General features: G+C 40.1%; 3 protein-coding genes across 4 annotated transcripts in view; 2 read left to right on the top strand and 1 right to left on the bottom strand.

Moving 5' to 3' along the window:
• fbxo45 (F-box protein 45) overlaps positions 1 to 1490 on the bottom strand; it is a 20741-nt gene extending 19251 nt beyond the window's left edge. Inside the window, exon 1 of the mRNA XM_046063596.1 lies at positions 999 to 1490. Coding sequence (XP_045919552.1) covers positions 999 to 1325 — 327 coding nt within the window. The 5' untranslated portion in view covers positions 1326 to 1490. The remainder of the gene's footprint in view (positions 1 to 998) is intronic.
• Positions 1491 to 2022: 532 nt separating this feature from the next.
• Positions 2023 to 9161, top strand: fam168b (family with sequence similarity 168 member B). 2 transcript variants are annotated; one of them, XM_046063618.1, is made up of 7 exons: positions 2023 to 2178; positions 5867 to 5954; positions 6076 to 6159; positions 6556 to 6698; positions 6903 to 7101; positions 7380 to 7504; positions 7659 to 9161. In XM_046063618.1, the coding sequence occupies exons 2-6, from the start codon at positions 5885 to 5887 to the stop codon at positions 7490 to 7492; spliced, it is 609 nt and encodes a 202-aa protein (XP_045919574.1). In that variant the 5' UTR covers positions 2023 to 2178; positions 5867 to 5884; the 3' UTR covers positions 7493 to 7504; positions 7659 to 9161. The 2 variants fall into 2 exon arrangements, with proteins under 2 accessions (XP_045919574.1, XP_045919564.1); XM_046063608.1 differs by having other exon boundaries at positions 5867 to 5963.
• Positions 9162 to 10273: 1112 nt separating this feature from the next.
• Positions 10274 to 26572, top strand: part of prkdc (protein kinase, DNA-activated, catalytic subunit) — a 47942-nt gene continuing 31643 nt past the window's right edge. The window contains exons 1-31 of the mRNA XM_046063562.1: positions 10274 to 10648; positions 12032 to 12108; positions 12192 to 12296; positions 12495 to 12569; positions 12733 to 12841; positions 12941 to 13053; positions 13231 to 13330; positions 13461 to 13516; positions 13750 to 13780; positions 13864 to 14021; positions 14117 to 14263; positions 14478 to 14642; positions 14824 to 14992; positions 15135 to 15184; positions 15345 to 15461; positions 15815 to 15964; positions 16109 to 16218; positions 16536 to 16695; positions 17043 to 17129; positions 17257 to 17376; positions 18923 to 19082; positions 19208 to 19317; positions 19799 to 19886; positions 20404 to 20567; positions 20751 to 20903; positions 21669 to 21776; positions 21952 to 22178; positions 22490 to 22584; positions 23681 to 23783; positions 24085 to 24218; positions 24446 to 24676. Coding sequence (XP_045919518.1) covers positions 10486 to 10648; positions 12032 to 12108; positions 12192 to 12296; positions 12495 to 12569; positions 12733 to 12841; positions 12941 to 13053; positions 13231 to 13330; positions 13461 to 13516; positions 13750 to 13780; positions 13864 to 14021; positions 14117 to 14263; positions 14478 to 14642; positions 14824 to 14992; positions 15135 to 15184; positions 15345 to 15461; positions 15815 to 15964; positions 16109 to 16218; positions 16536 to 16695; positions 17043 to 17129; positions 17257 to 17376; positions 18923 to 19082; positions 19208 to 19317; positions 19799 to 19886; positions 20404 to 20567; positions 20751 to 20903; positions 21669 to 21776; positions 21952 to 22178; positions 22490 to 22584; positions 23681 to 23783; positions 24085 to 24218; positions 24446 to 24676 — 3835 coding nt within the window. The 5' untranslated portion in view covers positions 10274 to 10485. The remainder of the gene's footprint in view (positions 10649 to 12031; positions 12109 to 12191; positions 12297 to 12494; positions 12570 to 12732; positions 12842 to 12940; positions 13054 to 13230; positions 13331 to 13460; positions 13517 to 13749; positions 13781 to 13863; positions 14022 to 14116; positions 14264 to 14477; positions 14643 to 14823; positions 14993 to 15134; positions 15185 to 15344; positions 15462 to 15814; positions 15965 to 16108; positions 16219 to 16535; positions 16696 to 17042; positions 17130 to 17256; positions 17377 to 18922; positions 19083 to 19207; positions 19318 to 19798; positions 19887 to 20403; positions 20568 to 20750; positions 20904 to 21668; positions 21777 to 21951; positions 22179 to 22489; positions 22585 to 23680; positions 23784 to 24084; positions 24219 to 24445; positions 24677 to 26572) is intronic.

The raw sequence follows: 26572 nt of genomic DNA, 5'->3' as shown, positions 1-26572 counted from the left end.
TAGTCGAGGTGAGAGATAACCATGGCCTGTACCAGAAGCTGGGTGGCGTACTGAGTGAGGTAGGGCCTGATTTTCCTTATGTTGTATAGAGCAAAGCGACATGACCGAGAGACAGCAGCAACATGGTCTGAAAAGGACAGCTGGTCATGAATCATGACACCCAAGTTTCTCACCACCCTGGTTGGAGTGATGGTTGAGGAGTCAATTTGTAGTTTGATGTTATGGTGGATAGACTGCTTGGCTGGAATGACCAAGAGTTCAGTCTTAGAGAGATTTAGTGGAAGGTGGCAAACCTTCACCCAGGCAGATATGTCCGTTTAGGTATGAAAGATCTTGCTGTCGTCATTCTATTAAAATATTAAACCATTCATAACTTTTAGTGATTAAAAGGAAAGCCCTCTTGATATATACAGTATATATAGATACTTGCATGAACATTGTGAAACATGGTCATGGACTTTGGCTTTTCCACCAATCAGGGCTTTGTAGCTCAAAGCTTCAGTAAAGTCTTTCACAATTAGTTTGATAAGTAAATGATTACAGCTGCTATTATGGGGTACATGAATCAATATCTTGCCATGAAAGATTCAGCTGGAAGAGGCTGCTCTAAAAATAGGTTTCACTTTCAGTGTTTCAGGTTTCACAGTTATGCAATAATAAACAACAGTCACCTCACTACTAAATAAAATAATAAAACAGGGTTCCATGGACTTGAGCTAATGTTAACAACACAACACATAGTTTAGCCTAGTAAATCGTATTCTTAAATACTTTCCTGACTCAAACAACCAAACCCCATTTAAGAGTAAGCCTATACCAATTTAATTCGGGGTTTCGGTATTCATCCTGGAGACAATATGCAGTTTACCAGACAATGAGTCACTATCCGTGACGGTGTTTGCAGAGCAAAGGATAGTCCTAAACAGGCAGATACTTGAATGGACTGGACATTATGGCTCTCTCAACCGGAGAGAACAGCTGTATATCGTTAAACCTACTTTCCCCTTGTAGGTAGGCAGGTTGCACAGGATGTCAGATCGCAGGGCTTCATCGCTCAGAGACCGGTTGCAGAGGCTACGCCACACCTCGCTGTTTTCATCCGCTAGTATATTGTTCCAGTGCCAGCAGACCAGCGCGCAACGCATCAAGTCAGAGAGCTCTAAATAGGAGAAAACATGCTCCAAGACCCGGGCTGGCAGCCTCCCGGCCACCCCTGCGCCTCCTCCGGCTGCAGCAGAGTAGGGAGAGCCGGCAGAGCTGCAACTGGCTGCCGCTGCTGCGCCCAGACTGGAGGAACCCCCTCCTCCACCGGCCGCTCCAGACATTATATCCGGGCTGCTCTTTACAGACGACACCAGCCGACTCAATAGTTTCACTTTACACCGTAGAGTGATTCCTAATATAAGTTAAATCGCGACATTGTACCTATAAAATCACATATAGGTCGCACTTAAACCACAACAGTATGGACTCCACTCTTCACTGTTCAATGGCTGAATGGAAACGAAGCGTCAGGTCCTTGAAGAGCAAATACACTAATTATATTGCTGTCAAAGAAACACGGACATTAATTTGTAGAAGTATTCTTTTTTATTGGGTGTTAATCAAGTTATGCCAAATCCAGTGTTGATAAGTTGTCAGATAAAGGGAAGCTCTTGGCAAATGCATATAATTTTTATTGCCTGCAAGGACCACAGAGCAGACATAATAATGAGCTCACAGAGAATTTCTACAATGTTGCAGAGTGGACATCGGACACTACAATGTCAAAGTGGAGCTAACGACTGTGCACGGCACAACGGAAGTATATTAAATAAAAATGACATTATTTACTAATAAATTATTTTATGTAATCTGTCGTTTTAGTTTGGATTCATAGTCGTTTTAGAGGTCGTTCGTATTGAGAAAAGAAAAAAAAAGGATGGGATAAAGACAAAAGATAGGCCTACTCATTACGAGAAGAAATTTGGTTACCTGATAAAGCCAAATGTACTAGCCTATTTAACATTTTATTTTATTTTATTTTATTGTGCAGACCACGTGACACTTCACGGAAGTGACGCGGAGTGCTCAAAAGAGTTCAGCAAAGCATCTGGGAGCAAAACACCAGCTAGCTAAATTTTATTTAACACCAGAAGACCGAAGGAAGGGACAAACAGACGGTCAGAACAGTTAACAGTAAGTTCCTGTCGGTTATTTTCTAGGTAAGGAGATTTGTGTGTTATTTGTAGCGTTGGGACATGCGTCACTGCAGACCACAGCTGTCTGGCTGCCTGCCTCCTGTGCTGTGCGGCCTGTTGACAAGCTGCCCCCCATCTGGCTGCTGTCCGGGGACAGTCCAGTGGGTTTGCACGGTCAGACAGATAATTAGCCGGGCCGGTCTTGACATCGAAACGAACCTACAACGACAAACACGCTTGGCCAACTGCAGGTTGTGCAACTACGGAGGCTTAAATGAGCAAAGCTAGCTAATGATAACAAAGCCCCGCTGCGTTCACGTTCACCTTTCAAAAATTCTTCCACTTAAAAGGTTGCCATCTTTTTTTTTTTTCAGGCAACACATATAACGTCACCTGTAAGGAAATATAGGAAAACCCTGTAATTATCAAGACCTACTGGAAACACGCTTACAAGCGAACCACCAAGCAGCATTTTTATAAATAAAAAAATAATAATTGAATTGCTTTACACTCTTCTTCATTGCTCCTGTCGTCCACTGTGTGTGTTGGTGGAAGGAGAAAATGAGAAGCATCGGTACTAAAATCTTTAATGGAGTGGATTTATCTCTATGCTGGATGTATTTTAAATTTTAAAATTAGATGATTGAGATTTTTTAAAGATGTCAGGCTGTGTTCTGCCCTGTGGTTTCCACAAAAAATGGGAACATAAAATAGATTTGGGTTTGTAATTCTCTCTCCATAAGTGCTAATGCTAATATTCTACTCACTAGGAAATCATGGTCTCATCATTGTAGCCTTAATATAAATTGATGCATTGAAGGAGTGCGTTTCATTCACTGTCCAAATGCTCCTTGCCTGGGCACACTTGTGAAGTGATGTAATGGTGCGTGGACCACCGCTGGAGGGCAGAACAGAGTCACAGCTGGATACAGCTGTATACCCCAGTGTTTTTTGTCAACTAATGTGGGGCAGTCGAGGCTTCCTCTGGTATTGTAATTAAAAATTAAATATGATATATGAATGAATAAATGTATAAGAGTGTGTTTTTACAAAATGTTTGAAAAATGCATGCGTCATACGAGATAGATTGCAGCTGCTCTATACATTGAATAGGACAGAATGATACATTACAGTGGAAGTTAAGTTGAAGAACACAAATTCAGTAAGATGTTTATGGGGTGGAAGTGTTCAAGCGTAGTTAAGGCATGGAAGAAAGGAATTTAAACTCAGGTCCACATTAAAAACTCTAGCACTGCACCATGTTAAATTATGCAAAACATGAGACCAGCTCACACAAAATGTTGGGACTCCAGTTATGTGTTGACTGCACTTACACACAAAGATAAAAAGAAACAAACAAGAATATCTGTTGTGGCTATGACCTTGCAAGGTCAAGTCATATAAGCCACTGGCAGTCCTCACTGTTGTTCTCACCAGATAATTTTATCATATCCGCTTTAACCATTCTACTGAAGTGTCAAGACTTGCTGTAAGTGCTGCTATGATGCATTATGTGCTTCTTTTGACCATAATAGATTTTTGTGGTGTTTTGGGTGATAAATGATGTAATACATATTAGTCCACTAGACGGCGCTACATTAATGAATCATTTTAGCTGAAAGAGCAATTAACTTACATGTGCGAAAAAGGCACACACATCAATTTGCACTGTTAAAAGCTAATTTTGGTATTTTTAAACCCAGGACCTATTTTTTTAAAAAACATATTTTGGGGTCAAAATGACAGAAAGTATAGGAATACATGCAGCAGATGGCTTCAGGGCTGCAACTGTATTCCTTTGGGGCAATTACACCCAGTGTTTCCCACATATGGACTTTACTTGTGCGGGCCACCCAGGTACATTTGGCAGGCCATTTTAGCATTTTGCATAGAAACACAGCTGGTGGATATTTTTCTAGTGCGGACCAGGTAAAGCAACAGTGAACACAACTGTGCAGATGTTATTTGGTACCGTGTTGGTTTCAACCGTTTCAATAGGCGACGTCATTAACAAGCCCCCTCCACATGCAACGCATCTGCTGCAGAAAACAGAATTGCAGGTGGAAAAATGCAAAAGACGAGTTCTTTGTCTTTTCAGCGACTTTATAAAACAAACTGCTGAAGGAGAAAGTCAGCTAAGCAGACACATACAGGGAGAGAGAGACAGAAAGAGGCGGGGCAAGCAGGTGTGTTCGCAGTAAGAGAGAGGCAACATCATAAACAATCCCTACACCAGCAGGTGACTCCTACCCATAGACTGTATATAAAAAGCTCCTACCCTTTGTTTTTGACAAGAAACTGAAGTCTCGCTCTGAAATCTTGTGAGAGGCGAGTTGTTGCAGGAAAAGCGGGTGGAAACAAGGGAGAGGGGTTTGATGTGTATGTAAAAAAACTGTTGGCAAGACTTTATGTTCTAACGTTACTCCAACACAACAAACTCCTCTCTCCCCCTCTGACTCACGTTTCCACTGCCACCTTCTAGCAACACCTCGCCGCTCATGAGATATCTGAGCGAGAATTGTCCTGGAGCGAGACTTCTGTTAGGCTACCTGTTAAAAACAAAGGGTGTCACCGGGGCCCTGTTTCAGAAAGCGGGTTTAATAAAAACTCTGGGTAAGTTGTGCCCGAGATGAGGGAAACTCTGGGTTTTCGGTTTCAGAGACCGAGATCAGATAAACTCTAGGTCAGTAACCCGGGCAACTTACGCTGTGAACCTAACCTGCTCTGGAGGAGGTTTACTTCAAGTAATGCTGGGATCCTCTCTAACTCCTCCCCTCCTGAGGCGCGCTGTGACATTTCCTCATTCAGACTGTCGATATCAAAGCACATATTGGAAGTTACGTATCTAGAAACATTGAAATTACGGTTAAATAGGCTGTTAGTTTGTTTTTTTTTTTACCCCAACATGACCAATTTTATGATTAATCTGTAATCGAGGTCGACAGAGAGTTATCTTTGGACATAGTAAATTTATCCTCAGCACAGAATAAAATCTACAAACTACACTGTCCTTTATAACACAGTGACCCAGTGGACATTAAGGCAGCTTTCAGGTTGGCAACAGTTGCACAAAAACACTTACTGTGCGCTACAGTGCTGCAGTATGCTGTTTAAACTAATCTGTATAAAACCGATGAATGAAAAGTAACCTTTCATATTGTAGTCGCACTGATTGAACATTCCTATCGTAGTTATCAACTGGATATGATGCGAATATTTCTGAGTGATCATGATGGTGATGCAGCTGAAACAAATAGGCCTAAATGTAGTTTAAAAGTAGTTTTTCATTATCTGCTGATAGTCTGAATGTGTTTTGACAGCATTTCATAAAATACGAAATGAGCAAGATTTTATTAATGTAAAATAGACGTCTAAAACTTTAGTCAGTTTGAACCTATAGACTTCTGATGTGTGAAGTGTAATGGTATTGTTTAAAGCTATTAGCTATTATTATCTTCTCTCAGTCAGGATCCTCATATGGGCGAGTCATTTGGCACTATTATCCATCAGCAGCATCAGGGGGACGTCTCTGCTCTATTTCAGCTGCAGAATATACTGTATGATAGGATGCTTTTGGGCCAGGATGGTTGAAGGGACAGCTGTCCGTTAATGAATCTGTACTGAATTTACCCAGATGATCTTTGCATGTTTTGATATTCACATGGTCTAACCTTCTTTCTTTGCAGAACGAGTAAGCCACCAAAATGAATCCAGTGTACAACCCTGCGTCAACAGGGGTCCCCTTTACCAATACTAAGGGTATGGGCTACCCAGGTAATTATGGTGTGTTGATGTGTAATGGTTTTGACACACATATATTTTAATTACAACAAAATATTCTGAAGTCAAGAGTAAAAAGGATTTAATTTATGTTCTTTCTTTTTGGTCACGGTAGCTGGATTCCCTGTTGGCTATGCGACAGCTGCTCCAACATACACTCCCAATGTCTATGCAGGAGCAAACCCAGCCTTCCCCAGCGGTAAGAATGAAGTGCTGCCGGACCCCACTTTAGTCTGGGGTCATCAGAAAAATACACAGCAATAGATTTATTGTAAGATCATACATAGGAAGCATATCGTAGGAAAGTATATCAAAATGGCTCTCAAAAAGTAAAAAGAGTCTTTTTCTAAATGAGGCCACTGAAAAGTCTGTTTTGTCATTGACTCTAATTGGATTTCACCACTCTGTGCTGGAGCAAAGATTTCAACACCTTTTCAAGTTGTATGTAGGTCAAAGTGTCTTCAGGCCTTTCCTTATAAAGCCGCAGTTAGTAACGACCAATATGCAGTACTTCTTCATCCACAGCCACGGCCTGAAAGTGACTGCACACTTAGTAATCAGCAGCGCTAACTTAAAGTGTCTTCCTCCCACCCAGGCTATGCTCCAGGCACTCCTTTCAAAATGTCCTGCTCTCCCAACACAGGGACTGTCCCGCCATACTCCTCCTCACCCAACCCCTATGCTGCTGCTGTGTACCCAGTCAGGAGCACCTACCCCCAGCAGAACCCGTATGCGCAGGTCAGTGCATTTGTGGTGTTGAAGGATGACAGCGTTCAGCTCTTGGTTCTGGGATTTAAATATTATCCGAAATTGGCCTGAGGACAGCTCTTTATTGATATAGCTGTTTCATACCGGGTCGGATCTGTTAAGTGTCATTTCACCTGAACACAGTCGTGTTTAGTTTAACGTTTTGAGCCGTTTCTTTGTTCTTCTGTGGTGCAGGCCCTAATACCTTCACAACAACAAGGCACTTACTACACACAGCCACTGTACGCTGCACCGCCACATGTCATCCATCACACGACAGTGGTCCAGCCAAATGGGATGCCTGCGGCCATGTATGCCCCGCCCATCCATCCTCCCCGCCACAACGGCGTCACCATGGGGATGGTAGCCGGCACCACTATGGCCATGTCAGCTGGTAAGCATCGGTTTCTAATTGGTTGCTAATCACTTTCTTTAGATGGTAGAGATGTTCAAAAAAAAGGTAATACCTCAGTGTGTTGTGCTGTCCACAAGGGTTTAAAGATTTATTTTATTTTTTTATTTCTTAGAGGAGCCATTAGAATTAGTTTACTTTTACAATGCAACCGCAGTAAATCTGGGCCCCCGTTCTTTGTTGTGAAAGTGTGTATTATCACGTACATTGTGTCATACTCGTGCACTTGGTGTTCATTCTGCGGTCACTTTGCTTCTCAGGAACCTTGCTGACATCTCCATCACCAGCGTCTGTTGCCCCCCACCAAGTCACGATGCCCACGTATCGGCCCCCTGGCACACCCAGCTACAGCTATGTGCCCTCACAGTGGTGAAGAGTGGGAAGCGTGAGTATGATGATGTAGTATTTGCAGGCTGCATCTCAGTCTGATATGGGTTGTCAATAATGGTTTTATTTATTTATTTTTTTATATTTCTACTTTCTAAAACCTTCACACACAGATATAAAGTTTCTATTTCTACACGTTGTTCTCTCTGCAGGTCAGAAGATGGTAGATATGCATTCACACTCTTCTCCAGTGTTTTTTGCTATTGGTGAAGGCCTGCCCTGTCAGTGTCTGCAACCAGTTACTCTTCTTCCAGCATAATGTGAATCTTAAACCCAACTACATAGAAAAAGGCCCATTTGAATAGGAGCGGCTGAAGAATACCCATGACCCCTCTCAACGGAATAAGAATTCCACGTCGCACCCCCGGCGCCAGCACCTCTACAACCTGCTGCATATCTCACATCAAACAGCAAAGCCTCCATGCAAACTTTTTTTTCATGGACTGTCGTGCAGGTTTTTATAGCTTAAACTTAAAGTGGTGGAAAAGGGAGTTTAAAATAGTTTTTTTTTTTTTGTTTGTTTGTTTCTTTTCTCTATGGGAAATACATATGATGTTGAATGCATGTGTATATATAGATATATGAAGTAATGCTAGCTCAATCTACCTGCTGTGACAGATGCAAAATCAACAAAAGGCACACATCCAAAGGAACTTTAAAAAAAAGAAAAAAAGAAAAAAAAAGAAGTAATAATCTGCTATGCTGAATCACCAGTGACCATGTCTTACATGTGAAAGAAGAAAAGACAAGAAACGTTTGTTCATGCAAAAACATAGCTGCACAAACATGTGCAGACCAAACTGTACTAATTTCACTGCTTTGTGTTTTGGTAAGTGATGCTAGGTTATTATTAATTCTCTCTTGATGCAGTGTTTGCATTTCGTCTTACCATTTTTGTATTTTAAGAAAAAGATGGAACTTTTGAGTTTGTGCCTCAGACTGATGGCCATTCCAGCTTTTTAATCATTCAAGTGTTTTTAGTTTTTGTTTTTTCCTGCCCCGTCAAACTTTTTAGGAATTACAACTTGCGAAACAGCTTTTGTTTCCTGCTGGAAACATTTTTAGGTGACATCAATGGTAAAGCTATTCACTCATTTTAGCCAGAAGTATTCTTGGTGGGGAAATAGTAAAGACTGTTTAGGAAATCATTTGCACCCATTTGAGAGTTAAGAGGGTGAATGAGTAGGAACAGTGTTGTGTGTGTGTGTGTGAGCGTGTGTGTGTGTATCAAAGAGGATAAACATAGAAACCATTTAAAATGGTGCCATATAGTGTGACATGCCTAGAAATTTCGACCTACATCTCACAATAATCAATTTGTTCTTAGGTAGGTCTGAAGCACTACATCACTAAGTCACTGCTAATTGTGGACATGTTAGGAAAACATGATATTGTTAAACTCTATTTGTGAATAGCACTACTGAAGCAAGGCACTAATTCAAAGCCGTTTGTAAAGATATCTGACCTTTTACATTGCTCGCTGTTTTACCTCAAGTTTCCAGGCTAGACCACCAATATCACTTTCAGACATGCTTTTCTATGTTGCCTCGGTCACCTTGGTTAAATAATCTGTTTTGTAAATGTTATTTTTGTGATTTTGGTTCTTGTTTTGTATTCTAAAGAAAGACCAAAAATAAAAACAAATATAAGAATAATCTTTGTTTCCGATATTATGTCATTTTGCAGTTCTTCTTGGCAGCACTGTTTGTGTGTTTACTCTGGAGTGATAGTTTTTTCGTTTAACCACAAAACGAACAAACAGGAAACCCACCTTATTTTTTTTTTCGTTTGCGTATTACTGCCAGAAACGGAAAAACCAAGCACTCGACTCTCTGTACCTGTCATGAGTGTAAAAATGAGTGTTCAGTGCCCTCCGGCGGTCAAAAGAGGAACTGCAACACTTTAAAATTCGTCAAGTCAGCATCAATGAAGATGGCACAATATTACTTCTGGTAAATACTTTCAAAATACAGTTACAAACTAAAGCAGTCAGAAAAGAACTAACAAGTTATCATAAAATGATGACGTTAATTGTTCTCTAGTCAGTGGTCACAATTGGAGACTACAACTATATATATTTACCGTGGGAATAATATTGATATTAATACTTCTAGACTGATTATACTATTATTAATATAAGTAGACATCAGCTGTGGCGTTGACAGTCCTGTGCATAGCACTACAATCAGAATCGGGTTTATTGCCAGGTACATTTTCACATACGAGGAATTTGCCTTGGTATGAATTGGTGCTTACAGTACACATAACATAAATAGTAATATAAAAAGTAAGGAGATCAGAATTTTTTTTTACAAGAATACAAAAAATAGAAAAAGATACAAAAATACTATAATACAATGCTGATAAGTATGTGCAAAAGTTGGCAACATGAGCATAAAGCACAGTTGAGCGTTGTTGTAAAGTTTGGGGTCAGGAGAGTGTATGAGTATGTGCGAGTTTGAGGAGAGGGGCATGAGAGTCACTGACCGTGGGGACCCGGGCCTTGTTGAGGAAGCCCACTGCCATCGAAAAGAAACTGTGTCGAGAGGTTTGGTCTTGATGGACCGCAGCCTCCTGCCAGAGGGGAGAGTCTGAAACAGTTTGTGTCCAGGGTGGGAGGAGTCAGCTGCAATCTTTCCTGCACGCCTCAGAGTCCTGGAGGCGTACAGGTCCTGAAGAGAAGGAAGATTGCTGCCAATCACCAAACACTGTCACAGTGCGATAGCGACGGTTAAGGGCCACCAGATAGTAGTTTATGAAATCGGATGTCCATCCTCTGGGCTTTTATTTTGAAGCCTATGCAGCCGTGTGTCCCATCGTGATTCTTCCGGCCGTGCGTCATGGTTTGGGGTTGATGAGCTGACTAGCCTGACAGTGTGTTTGTTTAGCTAATTTAGTTGTGAGGACGACGTAGTTTCTCTCTGATTGTGAGAAAGTAATGTGGTGATGCTAATGTTAGCTTAGGTCAGCGCTGCAGCCATGTCTTCTCACTGCACCACTGCTGGAGGCATTCAAGGGCTTCTTCTGAAACTTCACGAATCACTTTCTGACGAAGACACCCGAGCTGCTGCTTTGAAATGTCACGATATTGTCGGTGACTTGGTACAGGAGTGCATGCTAGCACCAACCGAGAATGAACTTGGTAAGAAAAGAAAGTCCATAAAAATACTCTTCAAATGCACACATTGAATCCGCGCCAAACTCCATTGACGATCTGGCTAATCTAATGTTAATAATGCTTCAGATGTTGACGGGCGTTAAACACCTGGTATGATAAAGTGCTGTGTGGATTTTTAGAAGGTACTTATCAATTCGTCACGCAGAAATTATTTATAATGATAATATAAGTAAGGTTTATTTAGTCTGCCTTCTCCACACCAGGGTCTTCCGCCAAAACTCAACGTGGTGGGCGGCAACGCTCAGTCAGAACACAATGCAAAAACCACGTGATTCTTTGACAATAAGCAAAACTTGCAAGATCTTACTACTGAAACTTCAGTGGTAGTCTGCTCTATTCAAGTAGTACAACAACCCAACACTAAAGATGAAGACACTTTTATGTGGATTTGCAACATAAGGTTCAGATGTCTGTATGATCATGGCACCTTTTTTCTCAGGTGGACTCTTTAATTAATATCATAATGCAACGCGTATGGTCATATTATCACAATACAAGCACGACCTATGGCCTGGTCATCTCTCTTTCTGGGCTCCACTCTCAGCATCCTGGCATCTCCCCTCAGTTCGAACTGAATCACTTCATCTGATGTATGTGCTCAAAATCCAACCCTTTCAAATCCCTCTTCTGCCCTCCAACTAACTTTTATCCGAGGCTGGACAATAAAACAATAAAACAATTAAAAATATATATATTTTTCAATAACAATATAAAAAATGTTCAATAAATATTCAATAAATGTTTAATTTTATTCACTTGAATCAAACAATTAGGAAATGTTTTATTAAGATGTTTATTTTGTTAAGGAAAAAGGACTAAAAAAAACATATTTGTTAACAAAGATTTTATCATAATTATTTTGAATGTTCTACCTCTACCCTGTGAAGTAGATTTGTTTGGCATCAAGGTTTGACCATAACGAAGAGTTTAAACCACAATTAACCATTGACCATCACTCAGGAGCAAAAATCAGCCTTTAAACTTGAAAGAAATAGCGATTTGATACTTATCGTGATAATTATCGATATTGAAAGATATTAAACTTTTTATCGTGATAACAATTTTGGCCATGTCGCCCTACCAACATCTAGATAATAGTTTTAAGTCCATATAACTCTGATCAGTCACGTTTCTGTTAAGTTGTAGTACATTAGTAACAGTGTTTAGTCCTGTGAGGCAGAAGCAAAGGGGCAGTAATACAGGCTTTATATTTTTGCAGATGTAGTTAAAAGTTAATAGTATTCTCATTTTGCAGCTTTTTATTGTTGGTGTTGTGGCGCATGTGTGTGAAAAGCGTGCAAAAAACAAATATTAACATTTCCTTCTGATTCCATCTTCAACTTGAAGCTTTACAGACATCCTTATTGTTCTCAAAAGACTATGGACTGCTCAGCTTCCTCAGAAAGTCCCTGCCGTCCGACGAGGTAGATATCAAGGAACATCCAGAGACAACAATAGTCTAGTGAAAGTGAACGTTTTTATATTAAAAGAAACATCTCTTTTCCAGCTCCGGGACACCCGAGTTGAGATCTTGTGTTTTTTGGAGAAGTTCTTGGACAAGGTCTCTCCAAGAGTCAAAGGTTGGGAGAAGACTTACGCCATTGACATAAGAGTAAGTTCCCCGTTTAGAACCAGATGACATGTTTGTTTGCTTTCCTGAGGAAAGACCTGTCACTAATTTCTTTACAGTGCCACATGTAAAGGTTTCATTCTGCAACTAGAGTATAAAACATACTTTTGGATGTAGCTATACATGTAATTCCACAAATTACTCATGTTGTTTACTCTTTCCATTTCTTTTTTTATGCAGGACACATGCATGGCTGTGTATACAAAGGAAAAAGTGGCCAAATGTAGGACTCCAGTGCTGGAGCTGCTTATTAAGGTTAGTTTCTCCAGGCTTCAGGTGTATTTTCTTTAACATTAGTCTTATGTGCTAGGTGAGAAACATCTTGTGAGAGTGTTTTGATATACTTGTGAACAAGGACTTGTAGTTGTATTTGTCTGTATGCTGGTTAGACCTTGTTCTTGTTAAATACTCTCCACAGGTTCTTCAAACAACAAAGGCTTCCAGTGTGGCTGCAGAGCTTCGCATCTGTGAAATATTCAACAGATATTACAGCGAGCTCTGTCAGAAGAGCAAACTACCAGATTCTGGTGAGTCTTCCTTGAATGCCTGAAACCAAGGTTTGGTTGAACACCGTAAAGACAATGACTTAACGGAGGCAGTGAAAAGAAATCTTACTTTTGTTATAGTTCTCGGCAAAATCTACGAGTTGCTGGGTGTTCTTGCTGAGGTTCATCCCAGCGAGATGGTCAACAACTCTGAGAAACTGTACAAAGCCTATCTAGGAGAGCTAAAAGAACAGGTATGTTTACAGAATATATGGCAGTGACAGAAAAAAAAATAAGAGAAGATCACCATCATATGGGCTGTGGGCAAAATCACATTTAAATAGATATGGTTTCTTGAACACATAATAACAAATGCAGCCAGTTAAATGTGTGTGTGTATTCAGTTCTAGTTTTTAATGATTTTGCTTCAGATGACCTCTTCAACAAAGGAACCAAAGCTTTTTGTTGTAGCTGGATGCTTGAGAGGAATCACTGCTCTAATGGTCAACTTCACTAAAACCATGGATGAAGGTGTGTTTGTTTGTGTGTATCCGCATTATTTACTTCCTCTGTTTATTTCGCAATCGAGACAAAAACAAAATCTAATTTCTGTCTCTACGGCGGCGTGATTCGTGGATTGGTGTGTGTCTCTGACTTGCAGACCCAGCGACGTCTAAAGACATTTTTCAGTATGCCCTAAAGGCAGTCAGTCCCCAGGTAAACATCATTATCTCAGCTATCTAGCTGTATGTGGTATTAGCTTATTGTAGATGAGAAGTTGTTAAGTACTCTTTTTTATTTTTTTATGTAGCATATGTAATCATATTGACCCTTATGTTTGTGCTTACTGTGTGACGGCAGCCTGAACTGTTTTGTTATTGCATTTACATTAAATGTGATATTAACATGAATTCTGTAATCCGTCTGTAATTTTCCCAATTTTCTTGTAGATGGAAATGACTCGCTACGCTGTCACATTCGGTAAGGCCTTCCCGTTTCGACGGCAAAAATGAAGATAGAACTCCTCGAAAACTTACATCTCTTTGGCTCTGTTTCTCAAACAGCCGGGCTTCGATTATTTGCCAGACACGCATCCCAGTTCAGCAGCTGCCTTATGGACCACTACAGAGATCTGTTTGAGGTTATGTCTAAGCTCTGTGGACACATCAACGCTGAGATGAAGAAGACTAGTTACTATGCACTCGAAGCCTTCCTCAAACAGGTAAACACTTCAAGGCACAGAAAACATGTAGGTAGCCAGACTGACAGTTTAGCACCATGACAGCAAATAAAACCGCTTCAAATTATCTCTTTAAGGTGGCCATGCTGGTTGCCGAGAATATTGAGGAGCACAAAACCAAGTTGAAGTTCTTCATGCAGAAGTTCTGCGGCATCATTAAGACCATGGACTCGACACATAAAGAGCTGTCCATTGCCATACGAGGATATGGATTCTTTGCAGCCGTATGTTTGTTGCCTTGTTTGTGAAAAGCTAGAACTTATTTAACAAGAAGTTTATGCACATGCACTCATCTTAAATGGATGTTTCCATCAGTTGCTTGTTACTAATAGTATTTTCATTGCTTCACACTGGATTTCCTGTCTAATCCATTGCATAATCTTAAATTTAATCCTTCAGCTTCAGTGTTTTTGTTTGATTGTTTGTTTTTTTCTGTAGCCATGCAAGAAAGTTTGCCCACAAGATGTGGACCTGATGTACACTGAGCTGATTCAGCGCTGTAAGCAGATGTACCTGACTGAGTCTGATGGCGAGGACGACAGCTTCTACCAGCTGCCCAGCTTCCTGGACTCCATAGCTAGTGTCCTGATTCACCTGGACAAGGTAACAAACTCAGCCTGTCATCTGCTTTGTCCAGCTGTTGAATAACATCAGTGCCCATAATCAAACAGGCTTCATATATTTTCACTCTACTCGGCATGTGCCTGTAGACACCGTGATATTCTACAGTAGCAAGGAAGACTCCACTCTCATTTGGACTTGTGCTTTGTGTCCATGGGCTCAGATTCCAGAGGTGTATACGCCACTACTGGAGCGTCTCCTGGTGGTGCAGATTGACCGCTTCCCTCAGTACAGCGAGAGAATGCAGACTGCTTGTTGCAGGTCCATCCTTAAGGTGCTGGTGGCCATGGCCTCTAAAGGACCTGTTCTGTGGAGTTTTATTAGCTCTGTGGGTACGTCGATCATACATTGTACCCAGAGTTTTGAAATGAATCACTGCCCTTTATCAGATACTCTTTATAGCAACAAGTTTACTTTTAAAATGTTGCCATTGTTCCACATCTGCTAAAACCTTCACTTTTGCTTGTCTTTCAGTGCACCAGGGATTGATTCGTGTTTGTTCAAAACCCATCATGCTTTCTGAGGTCAGATACATGTTTTACAGATGTTAAACTAAATTCACAGGCTTATATATTTGCTCAGCAGAATTCTTTTATTTTGCAGTCAAATTTAATTCCCTTGAATCAAGATGTGTCTTTTACTGTGCTGACAGAAGAAATATGTCTTTTGTCCTCCGTTTCTCAGGACAAAGACAGTGGGCCCTCAGAGTCTTCACAAGTTCGTACTGGGAAGTGGAAAGTTCCATCGAGTCAGAACTACCTTGCTCTGTATAAAGGCCTTCTAGACTGTGACCAGCTGAAGGTACAGCTGTGTTCTTCTGTAAAACTACTTTGAATGCTCGAGGCTACACACTGTACATAATTTGACTTGTACAAAAGTACTTTCAGGCTTGCATGTACAGTTCTGAATTATAGTATACTGTATATTTAAGAATTATATTTACTAGCCATCATTCCTCCACTTCCCTCCTTCATTAGGAGATGCTGTATAAATAATAATAATAAATTGAATTGAAATTGTATTTGCTGTTAAACAAATAAAAATCAACACTTTGTGTGTAGAAAATGTTCCTCATGTGCTGCAAGACCCTTCAATAGGTAAGACTGTGCAGTACATTTTATTTTATGTCCTTGTTGCCTTTGTGTCCTCTGCAGGATTCAGGATTTTTGGATGGAGCTTTTGAAAGCCAGAACGCTGCTCTCGGATCTTTGAGCCGTCTTCTTTATGATGAGTTGGTAAAATCCATTCTCCGAATTGTGGAAAAACTGGACTTGTCTGTGCAGAAAGTGAACGCAGGAGAGGAGGTGAGGTACCTTAGACACCTTCACTTATTGCTAGTATTATTTTCTTTGCTGATAATTGGCAGTATCAATTTAAACATAATTCAGTTGGCCTTCAGAAGCCTTTCTGTGTATCTAATTCATGGCACTTTCCTCCTTGTCTGTCAGGCTGTAGATGATGCAGCCCACATCCTGCCCTCCTCAGACCCCACAGCTCATCTCTTGCCCAATAAGATCAAAGATTTCACTGCCTTTATCAACCTGGTTGAATTCTGCAGGTAATGGCGTTAACACACAAACACTGGCAGGTGTCATGTCATATAATATGAACAGAAGGATGCTTCACATCTGTAACACTGTTTGTCCTTCTATCGAGGAGCTGGCATAGTGAGTCAGATCTCATGTCTGGCATGTCAACACTTGATTTTTTCACCTTAATTTTCACTCTGACATCAATATCACAACCTACAGGACATTATCAGGACTGAGTGAAACCATCAGACACCCTAATAGTCTGTGTTATAGCACATTTACAGTTCCTTTTAAGCAGCAAGGATGTCAGTCTCAGGAGAACTCTGTTTTCATTATTTTTCAGTGAGTTGTTGCTGAATAAACATCTGGAGTTTTTCCAGTCCTGGGTGTACCCCTTAAGCCATGAGCTTATCCTCCACTCCATAAGAAATCCACTTGTCAGCGGCTTCTACAAGCTGCTGTCTGTCACCATGAAAATTGCCAAGAGAATCAAGTACTACCAGGTAATATTTGCACTAGTCTGTCATCCCATTAGTTGCTTTTGTTGCCATCACACTGGACTCTGTGTCATGGCAATTTGAAAAATAATCTGGGCATTTAAGACCTCTACCAATGGACCGTGTTACTGGAATATCAGATTGTGTTTTCCAAGTGGTCTTACAAATGATATGCATTAGATTGTGTTTTCTGCTCCTTTTTTTGCAGCATATTTCAAGCTCTGACATGTGAGGTATTGGATAATTACAGAGTTTAACAAACATAGAACAGAAGTAGTAATGCCATGCAGTGCACACCTCACACGGAATACATCATACAAATAATAAGTCTAATAAAATCTGTTTTTGAACAGGGAGTTTGCCTGAGAAGCTCTACATCCCCCCAGAGTGACACAATGAAAAGTGCTTGTTTTGCCCTTTTCTCCAAATTTGGAAAGGAGGTAGCTTCCCTTTTCAATTTTTCCTGATAATGTTATAAACTTGCTTCTTGGTGCAATAAATTACAACGGAGCATTATTGACAAATTTAATATGTAGGAGATGTGAGTGACGTGTGGTTTCCCACTAGGTGTGTGTGAGAATGAAGCAGTACAAAGATGAGCTGCTGGCATCCTGCTTGACATTTGTCCTCTCGCTGCATCACAACATCGTAGCCCTGGACATCAAGGCCTACTGTCCTGCTCTTGAGGTGGGATCCTTATATTTGTTTTATTGCGAACTTGTGAGCTTGTTCAAGATGGAATAATACAGCTTAAAACAAAAACCTAAAATGCAGATGTACAGTAGGCAGTTTAGTGCAGTAATTCCCAACCAAGGGTAGTCGTACCCCAGCGGCTACTTTTGCAGTTGCCACGGGGTACAAGGGGGAAAAAAAGATTTTAGAGTGCCTCATGTAATTTCATAAAATAGAAATTAAAATTTTAATTAATAGTGTGTCTACAGACCATGCTGCAACGTAAGAGTTTGTGAAAAATAGCAAATGAGCAGAGTAGCAAAGAGAAACCTTAGCTAAAAGTAGTGGATGAATAATTAATATATGTAGCTAAATGTAATGGACAAACAGTTGAAATATGTAGAAAGTATGTAAAAAGATAGCTATTAGTACTGAACAAACGGATGAAATTGTTAGCATATAGTAATAATAAATGGGTGAAATGTCCAGCATCTGCCTCTCCTAGTTGTAGTACTACAAATGAAAACTGACCTAAACATTGCCATTTCAACTAGATGTGAAAATATATTGTAAAACTCACTATTCACTTTTATATCAATAATAGCTGAATAATATTCAGTTTCAAATCAATTCAAATGAACACATTTGGAACGTGATGGATGGTGCTGAAGAAAGAGTCCCTGAGTTAATCTGAAAGAGCTGTGCGGGTACATCAGAGAAAAATAATAATATAATAATAATAATCTTTATTTGTAGAGCACTTTTCAAAAACAAGTTACAAAGTGCTTTACAAAAAGTGTACAGACAATAATACCCAAAAGACAATAATACAGAAACAATACAAGATAAAAGCAAGAAAACATTGAAAAGACTAAAATACACGTTTAAGATAAATATAAAATAAGTAAGATAGAATAAAAGGGATAAAATAAAGTCAAATAAGATCGGGAAAGGCTCTCCTATAAAAGTGTGTTTTAAGATGGGACTTAAAAGAGTTCTCTGACTCGGCCGACCTGATTTTCTCAGGCAGGCTGTTCCAGAGCCTCGGGGCCCTGACAGCAAACGCTCTGTCCCCTTTAGTTTTCAGTCGAGACTCTGGAACAGACAACAGACCTCTGCCCGAGGATCTCAAGGTACGTGCTGGTGTGTATGGGACTAAAAGTTCAGAAATATAACAAGGCGAGAGGCCATGAAGAGCTTTAAAAGTGATCAATAAAATTTTTAAGTCAATTCTAAAACATACTGGGAGCCAGTGTAATGAAGCTAAAATAGGAGTAATGTGGTCATATTTCTTTGTTCAGCCTGGCAGCTGAGTTCTGGACAGTCTTGAGTCAATCAGTAGATTTTTGGGTTAAACAGGTGAAAAGGCTGTTGCAATAATCCAGGCGTGATGAGATGAAGGCGTGTAAAATGGTCTTGGTGTCCTTTAAAAGTTAACATAGATCGAATTTTTGCTATATTTCTAAGTTGATAAAAACATGATTGAACAAGCTTTGTGGTGAAAAGAAAACTGTTGGCTACCAGACTCCTACAGTAAGTTGTGTGTAAATTGGGTTTCTAGGCAGCTCTGAAGTTGGGTCTGAGCCATGTTCCTCTGGCCAACGTAGCCCTAGATGCTCTTGAGGACTGGTCCTCCCACATTTCTTCGGAGACTATGCAGCACTGCTACACAAACATCCTTCCCCTTCTGGATGGATACCTGAAAACTCCCTCCACCAACAGTAAGCACATCATAATCAATGGTCAAGCACATCTATGTATCAGTTGATGAACAGTTTGTTTTGGTTTAAGAAATGAAGATATGTTAAATGAGCAAAAAGCCTAATTCTGATGTTGTTCACTTTAGGCAAAGACGACAGCAACTGGGAGGTGATGTCTTCTTTGTCTTCAAGAAGTGACAAGGGATACAGCCGAGTGATGACAAGGCTCCTGAAAAAATCTAACCAGCTTGCCGTGGTACTGGATGAGAAAGTGGAAAATAATCTTTCATCGTTTTGGGGGCGATTTGGTTTCTGGTCACAGTGGCGTTGCAATTTTCCTTAATGAAGTAATGTGTCCAGAGTTCCCTCTCTTTGAGTCAGAGTAAAATTCAAATAAGAAGTTCTGTTTTTGTTATGTATCTATTATCCATCACAATTTGGCTGCAGTTAGTGTATAGCAAGGTTAATATCTGTTTACTTCAGTTCACAGATACAGAAGGAGGCGAACATGCTCTCTCTCTGTGTGTGTGGAATTTACTGACTCCAAAAATGACTGAAGGGTTCCTGTTGGAGTCATTTCATTTCTATTTAACACCTTTCATATACCTGAATTACTTCAGGACAAGTCCTAATGAACTACTTATTATTGTACAACACAGCAATTAATGCGAGTGCAGTTTCATATTGCTGAGAAGACTTCCTGTATTTGAACTTACAGTTTACTTCTATGAATGTAGGAAGATGCTCCTCTTGTCCTGGTGAGGCTCAGGGTGGTGAAGTTGCTCGGTCACCTGGGAGGAAAGCTGAACAGGAACCTTGTAACTGGTAAGGAGTTACATAACCAACCTGCCATTTCATTCTGTGTCACACTCACGTTTTAAGTCCCTGCTCCAGAGTGATGGTTTCAGAACATTTGACACAGGACTGTGAACAGAGATATTTGCTGTTCCTGCTGATTATTAGGGCTGCAACTAACTTTTCATTGTCGATAATTTCCTCAACTAATTGAGGAATTGTTTGGTCTATAAAATGTCAGGAAATGGTGAAAAAGTGTTTCCCATAGCTTAAGATGACGTCCTCAAATGTCTTTGTTTTGTCCACAACCCAAATAAATTCAGTTTACTGTCAGAGAGGAGTAAAGAAACCAGAACATATTCACATTTAACAAGCTGGAATATAAATAATTATTAGTACATAATTCTTTTTTAAAAAATGACTCAAACCGATTAATCAATTATCCAGATAGGACGAGATTAATTTAATAGTGGACAACTAATCGATGATTCGATTAATTATCGCAGCTCTATTGATCATATCCCTCTTTCCATTGTTTCACATTTAGCGGTTTCATCAGAGGAAATGATGAAGAAATTTGTCGCCTGGGATTCTGAGAAAAGGCTCAGCTTTGCCGTGCCATTTGCTGATATGAAGCCAGTCATCTACCTCGACCCGTTTCTGCCTCGCATCAGTGAACTGGCTCTGTCCACAAGTGACAGACAAACTAAAGTACGTCATCTAACATCAGAGAGTTCACAAAATAAATCTGATGCAGACCTCTGGTAGAGATTGACACAGCTTAGATATGATGACAGTGGTATCACCCAATAGAAATAAATGATTGTATGAATCCAGTTTCTCGTGTGTGTGTGTGTGTGTGTGTGTGTGTGTGTGTGTGTGTGTGTGACGCAGGTAGCAGCTTGTGAGCTGCTCCACAGCTTGGTGGTCTACATGGTTGGGAAGAGTGCGCAGATGGTTGAAGGGGAGAATAGTTTGCCGCCTATGTACAAGCTGCACAAAAGGCTGTTTCCTGTGCTTCTGCGTCTGGCCTGTGATGTGGATCAGGTATGTGGACTCCTTCAAGATCATTACCCCAGACATGATTCCTACTTGTCAAGAAAAGTCCTTAAATATTATGGCATGTGGCAGCATTGTAAGCCAGACAGGGAGAGACTCGGATATTAATAAACTCTCTTTAGAAATCAGAGATTATTTGGACGTTTTATGGATAGTTTAAGGGAGTTTAAACCTGCGCTGCAGAACTTTTGTCTCCACTTATGGCAGTGAGTAACCACACAAACGCTGCCGACGCATGCTTATGATGTATGCCATCTTGTTTACATAATTCATTTAATTGCTGGTGGCAATGAATTAACTGTAAGGGAGGTTTATTCCATACCCCTTTACAAAATTATGACTAACAAACCAGCAATAAAGAATATTTGTAGCCCATGGACATGCTGCGTTTGTTTTAGGAAACATCAATTAACACACAATTGTGCTAGAGCGTTTTTAGTGCTGACTTTAGAGTTGTAGTACGGGCTGAATATGATTGTATTAGACTTAAACAATTTCAAGTATCAGAAACTGAACTAAATGTTTAGTGCATTTGTTGACTAGGCTGCTACAGTTATGAATGATTGAAAGTTGCATCCTTCATGTCTCAGGTACAGTGCACCGGCCTCCAGTTGGTCAGTTCTGTTCTGATGTATTTCCTTAGTATAGTGTTATTCGCTTGAGTGAGTCAGCGTTGCACACAAGCAAGTGAGGGAACACGTAGAGCATGGTTCTTACAGAGTCCGGGATGTGATTTTTGAATTTCTTTACCAGGTGACCAGACAGCTCTTCGAACCCCTCGTTATGCAACTGATTCATTGGTTCACAAACAACAAGAAGTTTGAGAGCCAAGATACAGTAGCTGTTCTAGAGGCCATTATGGTATGTGTTTATATTCTACGAAGGGCTTTATAAGGTAAATGTTCAAACATGTCTTGAGACTATGCATCAATAAATGTAAATCAACCTATGTTACTCAAGCTTTCAGGCTTTTTGTAGTAATAATTTCATTTTCTGGCTCCATTGGTTGCCTCATTTGTTTGTTTTTTCTATTCAGGATGGTGTGGTTGACCCAATAGATAGCACTCTCAGAGACTTCTGTGGCCGCTGCATTGAAGAGTTTGTCAAATGGTCAATCAAACAAACCACCCCTAAGCAGCAAGAGAAAAGCCCTACTAACATGAAGTCCTTGTTTAAGCGGATCTACAGCTTGGCTCTCCACCCCAATGGATTCAAAAGGCTCGGTGCGGCCTTAGCATTCAATAGTATCTACAGACAATTCAGGTAAAACATTTTTCTCTCTGTGTTGACACTTTTATTTCAACTCTGTAGAGCCTCAAGATTTCTGAGGCATTTACAGAATATCAAGCTGTATGATGTTTGTGATATTTAAGGTTTGACTAATTTTGTAAATGACAGTCACTGCTGATTACATTAGATTTAAATAGATAAATTATCCTCCCCAAAATTTTTGTTATAATTATGTTTCTCCTACTAAATTGCATTCCTGTCAGAATGACAAAATTTAATTTTGAGAAATGGTTCTGTACGTTTTACCGTATTTGCTCAATGCTGTTGTCTGTTTATCTCTGCAGGGAGGAGAAATCCTTGGTGGAGCAGTTTGTCTTTGAAGTTCTCGTCATATTTGTTGAAAGTCTGGCCCTTGCACACTCTGATGAGAGATCTATGGGTAATTGTTAATTGCTACCACTTAAGCTTTATAGACAGGACACTCATATTTTCATTTGTCATTATCAATATCTTCTTGTCATTAGGGTTGGGCTGATAGACCGGTGGTTCTCAAAGTGAGGCCAGGGGACCCCCCAGGGGTCCTTCAGGGGGCTTCAGGGGGTCCCCAGCAAAAAGGGGAACAATTTATTTTCACTATAATTCCATTCATAAGTAACACAATGACAGCATGTATGACCATTTTGGTCATGGTTTCATACATTTTCTGTAACAAAACATCTAAAAGCAAAAATCCTATCAGATGAGTGACCCTCGGACAAAATCTTATCAAATGGAGGTCTGTTGTCTTATATGTGTCAGTTTAGTGGTCCTTGATGTGAAAAAGTTTGAGAACCACTGATAGACGATGCTATCGTCCATTGCCGATGGCTGACAAAGATCACAAGGTTGAGCCATCATCGTGATCGTACCCCCTCCCCCCGCAAAAGAAAAATCTTAATTTCTTAACTTTTCACATTAGAGCGTCCTGTGAAAGCAGGTTTAATCCCCACAGACATTTATTTTTTAAATATACACCTGCCTTGCCTTCTATTCTCCCCACACTCACACACACCTCTGGTCTCTCACTACAAACATGCTGACTTGCCCCACCTCTCCCTATCCGCTCCCATGATTTTGCATCAGCAGTATGTTTTATAAAGTTGCCCAAAAGACACAGAATTTGTCTTTTTTCCAGAGTTTTCCACCTGTGAACCCTTTTCATGGCAGCAGGTGCGCCACATGCTGGTTTGTTAATGAAGTCAAACAGCCAAACCCAACATCTGCACTCTGCGTGTTCACTGTTGATTTACCTGGTCCCTGCTTATATCCTCCCTGTCCGTGACTTGTAACATAATACAAAGTCTTTGTGTGAAATACATGACTTTATAAGACGGCCGCTGTTTTCATTATGTATGCCATTTATTATTATTATTATTTTTTGGGGGGGGGGGGGGGTTAAACATGGTTCCATTGCGCTTCAAATGAAAATTATAATTGAAAGCTCATTTAATCTTCAAAAAGGTATGAACCTGTTCTTTCCACTCTTCCATCCTCAGGTACATTGCAGCAGTGTTGCAGCGCCATTGATCATCTGAAAAGAATCATCAAACAAAAGGCCCCCACTCTCCATGAGCACAACGCCAAGAGACGCATCCCAAGGTTGGTACTCTGCAACATGGATATCAGTTGGATATTTGCAAGCTATGACGCTTCTCATACCATAGCCTAAGTGAAACTAAAAAAAGTTACAAGATATAGTTGCTTTAAAGTAAAATTCAGCTGTCAGGTAAACTGTGTTGATTCAACATTACATTTAATGGATACATACTGTATAAGCCTAGCAATTATATTACTATAATTGCTGTAATGTTTATGCAATAATAAGATGTTATTATTTATATGTATAAATAAATGGAACTTTTTCCATTATCTAGATTTGCTTTTTTTCCTCTTCTTCCAGGGGCTTTCCACCTGATGGAAAGTTGTGCCTCTCTGATGTGGTGTTATGGCTTCTGGAACAATGTGGTCGACCTCAGACCGAGTGCCGCCACAAATGCATGGAGCTATTCTATGATTTTATACCTCTCCTCCCAGGTGAGCAATCCTACCAAGGATTAGCCTCGATCAGATGAGCAACTCAAAAAAACAGATCAGTTGATAAAAATAACTCAAAACAAATCAACACAGTAGTAATTAAATAATTTTGAAACCAATAATGCATACTGTGTTGTGAAAGCTATTTGAGTGACTGCTGCTGTTCTGACTGAATATTCTTTTTTTATACTTGTGAATAATTATTTAATGTGTGTGACTGAACTTAGGGAAGCCATCTCCACCTCAGTGGTTGGAGGGCATGCTGAAGGATCATGGCATAGGTTTCTTGATCTCACGATTTGAGGGTGGAGGTCTCCTCTCCCAGCCCACTCTCAGGGACCTGACGGGTCCTTTCAGTGTCAGAGCTACCCTGCAGTGGATGGATGTACTGCTGGCTGCCCTGGACTGCTACAACACCTTTATCAGCTTGCACATAATCAAGCCTCATCACATGCTTAGTAAGTCTTATTTGTTGTCAGGTATACTACTTTAATACTACCCATACCATTTCTTCTCATGGTATAGTGGGATAAAATGACTGGCTCATACAACCTGAGCAAACATTTTTTCAGAGAAAAGCCACATGATGATGATGACGTGACATGCAAGGTTATTATATAGTGATTTCGTTTTGACTTTTTGTTTTCAATTTCAGTTTTTTAAAGTGGGTTTGCTAGTTTAGTTTTTATTTTTGGAAAATGCTTAGTTATAGTTTACTTTTTATTAGCTTTAGTCTTTGTGGCTGCAGTATACCAAGCTCAGATGTGTATATATTAGGGCTGAACGATTTTGAAAAATAATCTAATTGTGATTATTTTTACCAATATTGCGATTTAATATGTGATTAATTTAAGCTCTTTACCTTCTGTATTATTCAAAATGGACAAACAGTAAATTAGTGTATACTATGACCAACACAATATTAGATAGATTAAACATACACTGTTTTTTCAGTATTCAGTCGCGGGAAATGTAAAGGGCTGCAGCGGCTCACTTCAAAGAAGCTCCGTCACAGAGCCGTAGCACAAGCATGACTTTGACAGGCGGAAGGAAAAGAAGTTCCTATCAACAGAGTATAATTAGACCATCCTGGTGACAGTAAGATACTTATAATAAAACACACACTCACTCCAGATGACTGAGTTTAGATATCGATCCTTTTATATGAGTATCGACCTAGAGCAGGAAACGTTGGTATCAGAAATATCGATACTTTAGGATAGATCCGCACATCACTAGCTGTAACTCGGGACAGACCGGGCCTCTTTCGAACATGTGCATTTGGTTTGAAACACCGTTTTACAGATATTTCGGGAGCTGACTGGTGGCTGTGTGTGTGACACAGGCGCTGATCGCCACAATTCACTTACTTTACTACACATTCCTTTCTGTTGTGCATTTTTCCTGTCCATCAAAGCCGCGGATGGCCCGACGATTTCACCCACCACCACCACCAAGTTACCTGCGGGTAGCGGCTGTTAGTTTCATTCCCTGTGTGACTCTAAAGTTTATGTAGTGTCAGCTTATGTCAAGCTTAAGGCCATTGTAAAACAAGAAGGCAAGGTACTGCGTAACATGCAGACGAAGCATCAACTTCGTCTGCAGACTGCTTTCCGCTTGGGTGTCATGTGACCAGAGTGTAATCGCAGCCTTTGCGATTAGAAAATCTCGTTTTATTACATCGCGATAATATTGCAAAAAAGTACTAAAATAAATGAGGGACATGCAATCTACAGTATAATTTCTAACCTACATACAGAAAACCCTAAGAGCAAACTACACTAACCCAGTGGTCCCAAGAAATTCATTACATCAGTCTCTAGCTCTATCATTCATAATAATAATAATAATCCTTATTTGTAGAGCACTTTTCAAAAACAAGTTACAAAGTGCTTTAACAAGTGTAAAGAATAATACAAAAAAAAAACAAGATAAGAGCATGAAAAATTAATATAAAATTAGTAAAATACAATAAAATAAAAGGGATAAAATAAAGTCAAATAAGATCGGGAAAGGCTCTCCTATAAAAGTATGTTTTAAGAAGGGACTTAAAAGAGTTCACTGACTCAGCCGACCTGATTTCCTCGGGCAGGCTGTTCCAGAGCCTCGGGGCCCTGACAGCAAACGCTCTGTTCCCTTTAGTTTTCAGTCAAGACTCTGGAACAGACAACAGACCTCTGCCCGAGGATCTCAAGGTACGTGCTGGTGTGTATGGGACTAAAAGTTCAGAAATATAACAAGGCGAGAGGCCATGAAGAGCTTTAAAAGTGATCAATAGAATTTTAAAGTAAATTCTAAAACATACTGGGAGCCAGTGTAATGAAGCTAAAATAGGAGTAATGTGGTCATATTTC

This window comes from Micropterus dolomieu, linkage group LG01 (assembly GCF_021292245.1).
Source record: "Micropterus dolomieu isolate WLL.071019.BEF.003 ecotype Adirondacks linkage group LG01, ASM2129224v1, whole genome shotgun sequence".
Taxonomy (NCBI): Eukaryota; Metazoa; Chordata; class Actinopteri; order Centrarchiformes; family Centrarchidae; genus Micropterus; species Micropterus dolomieu.
Note: the sequence above shows the minus strand (reverse complement) of the source record. Positions and strands in the feature narration are given on the sequence as shown.

What these genes read in the sequence shown, in the direction of transcription:
- fam168b (XM_046063608.1), top strand. Translation starts at nt 5,885, where the DNA reads ATGAATCCAGTGTACAACCCTGCGTCAACAGGGGTCCCCTTTACCAAT. An exon ending in GGGCTACCCAGGTAATTATG is followed by an intron (nt 5,964 to 6,075) that starts GTGTGTTGATGT and finishes TGGTCACGGTAG; the next exon opens with CTGGATTCCCTGTTGGCTAT. An exon ending in AAACCCAGCCTTCCCCAGCG is followed by an intron (nt 6,160 to 6,555) that starts GTAAGAATGAAG and finishes CCTCCCACCCAG; the next exon opens with GCTATGCTCCAGGCACTCCT.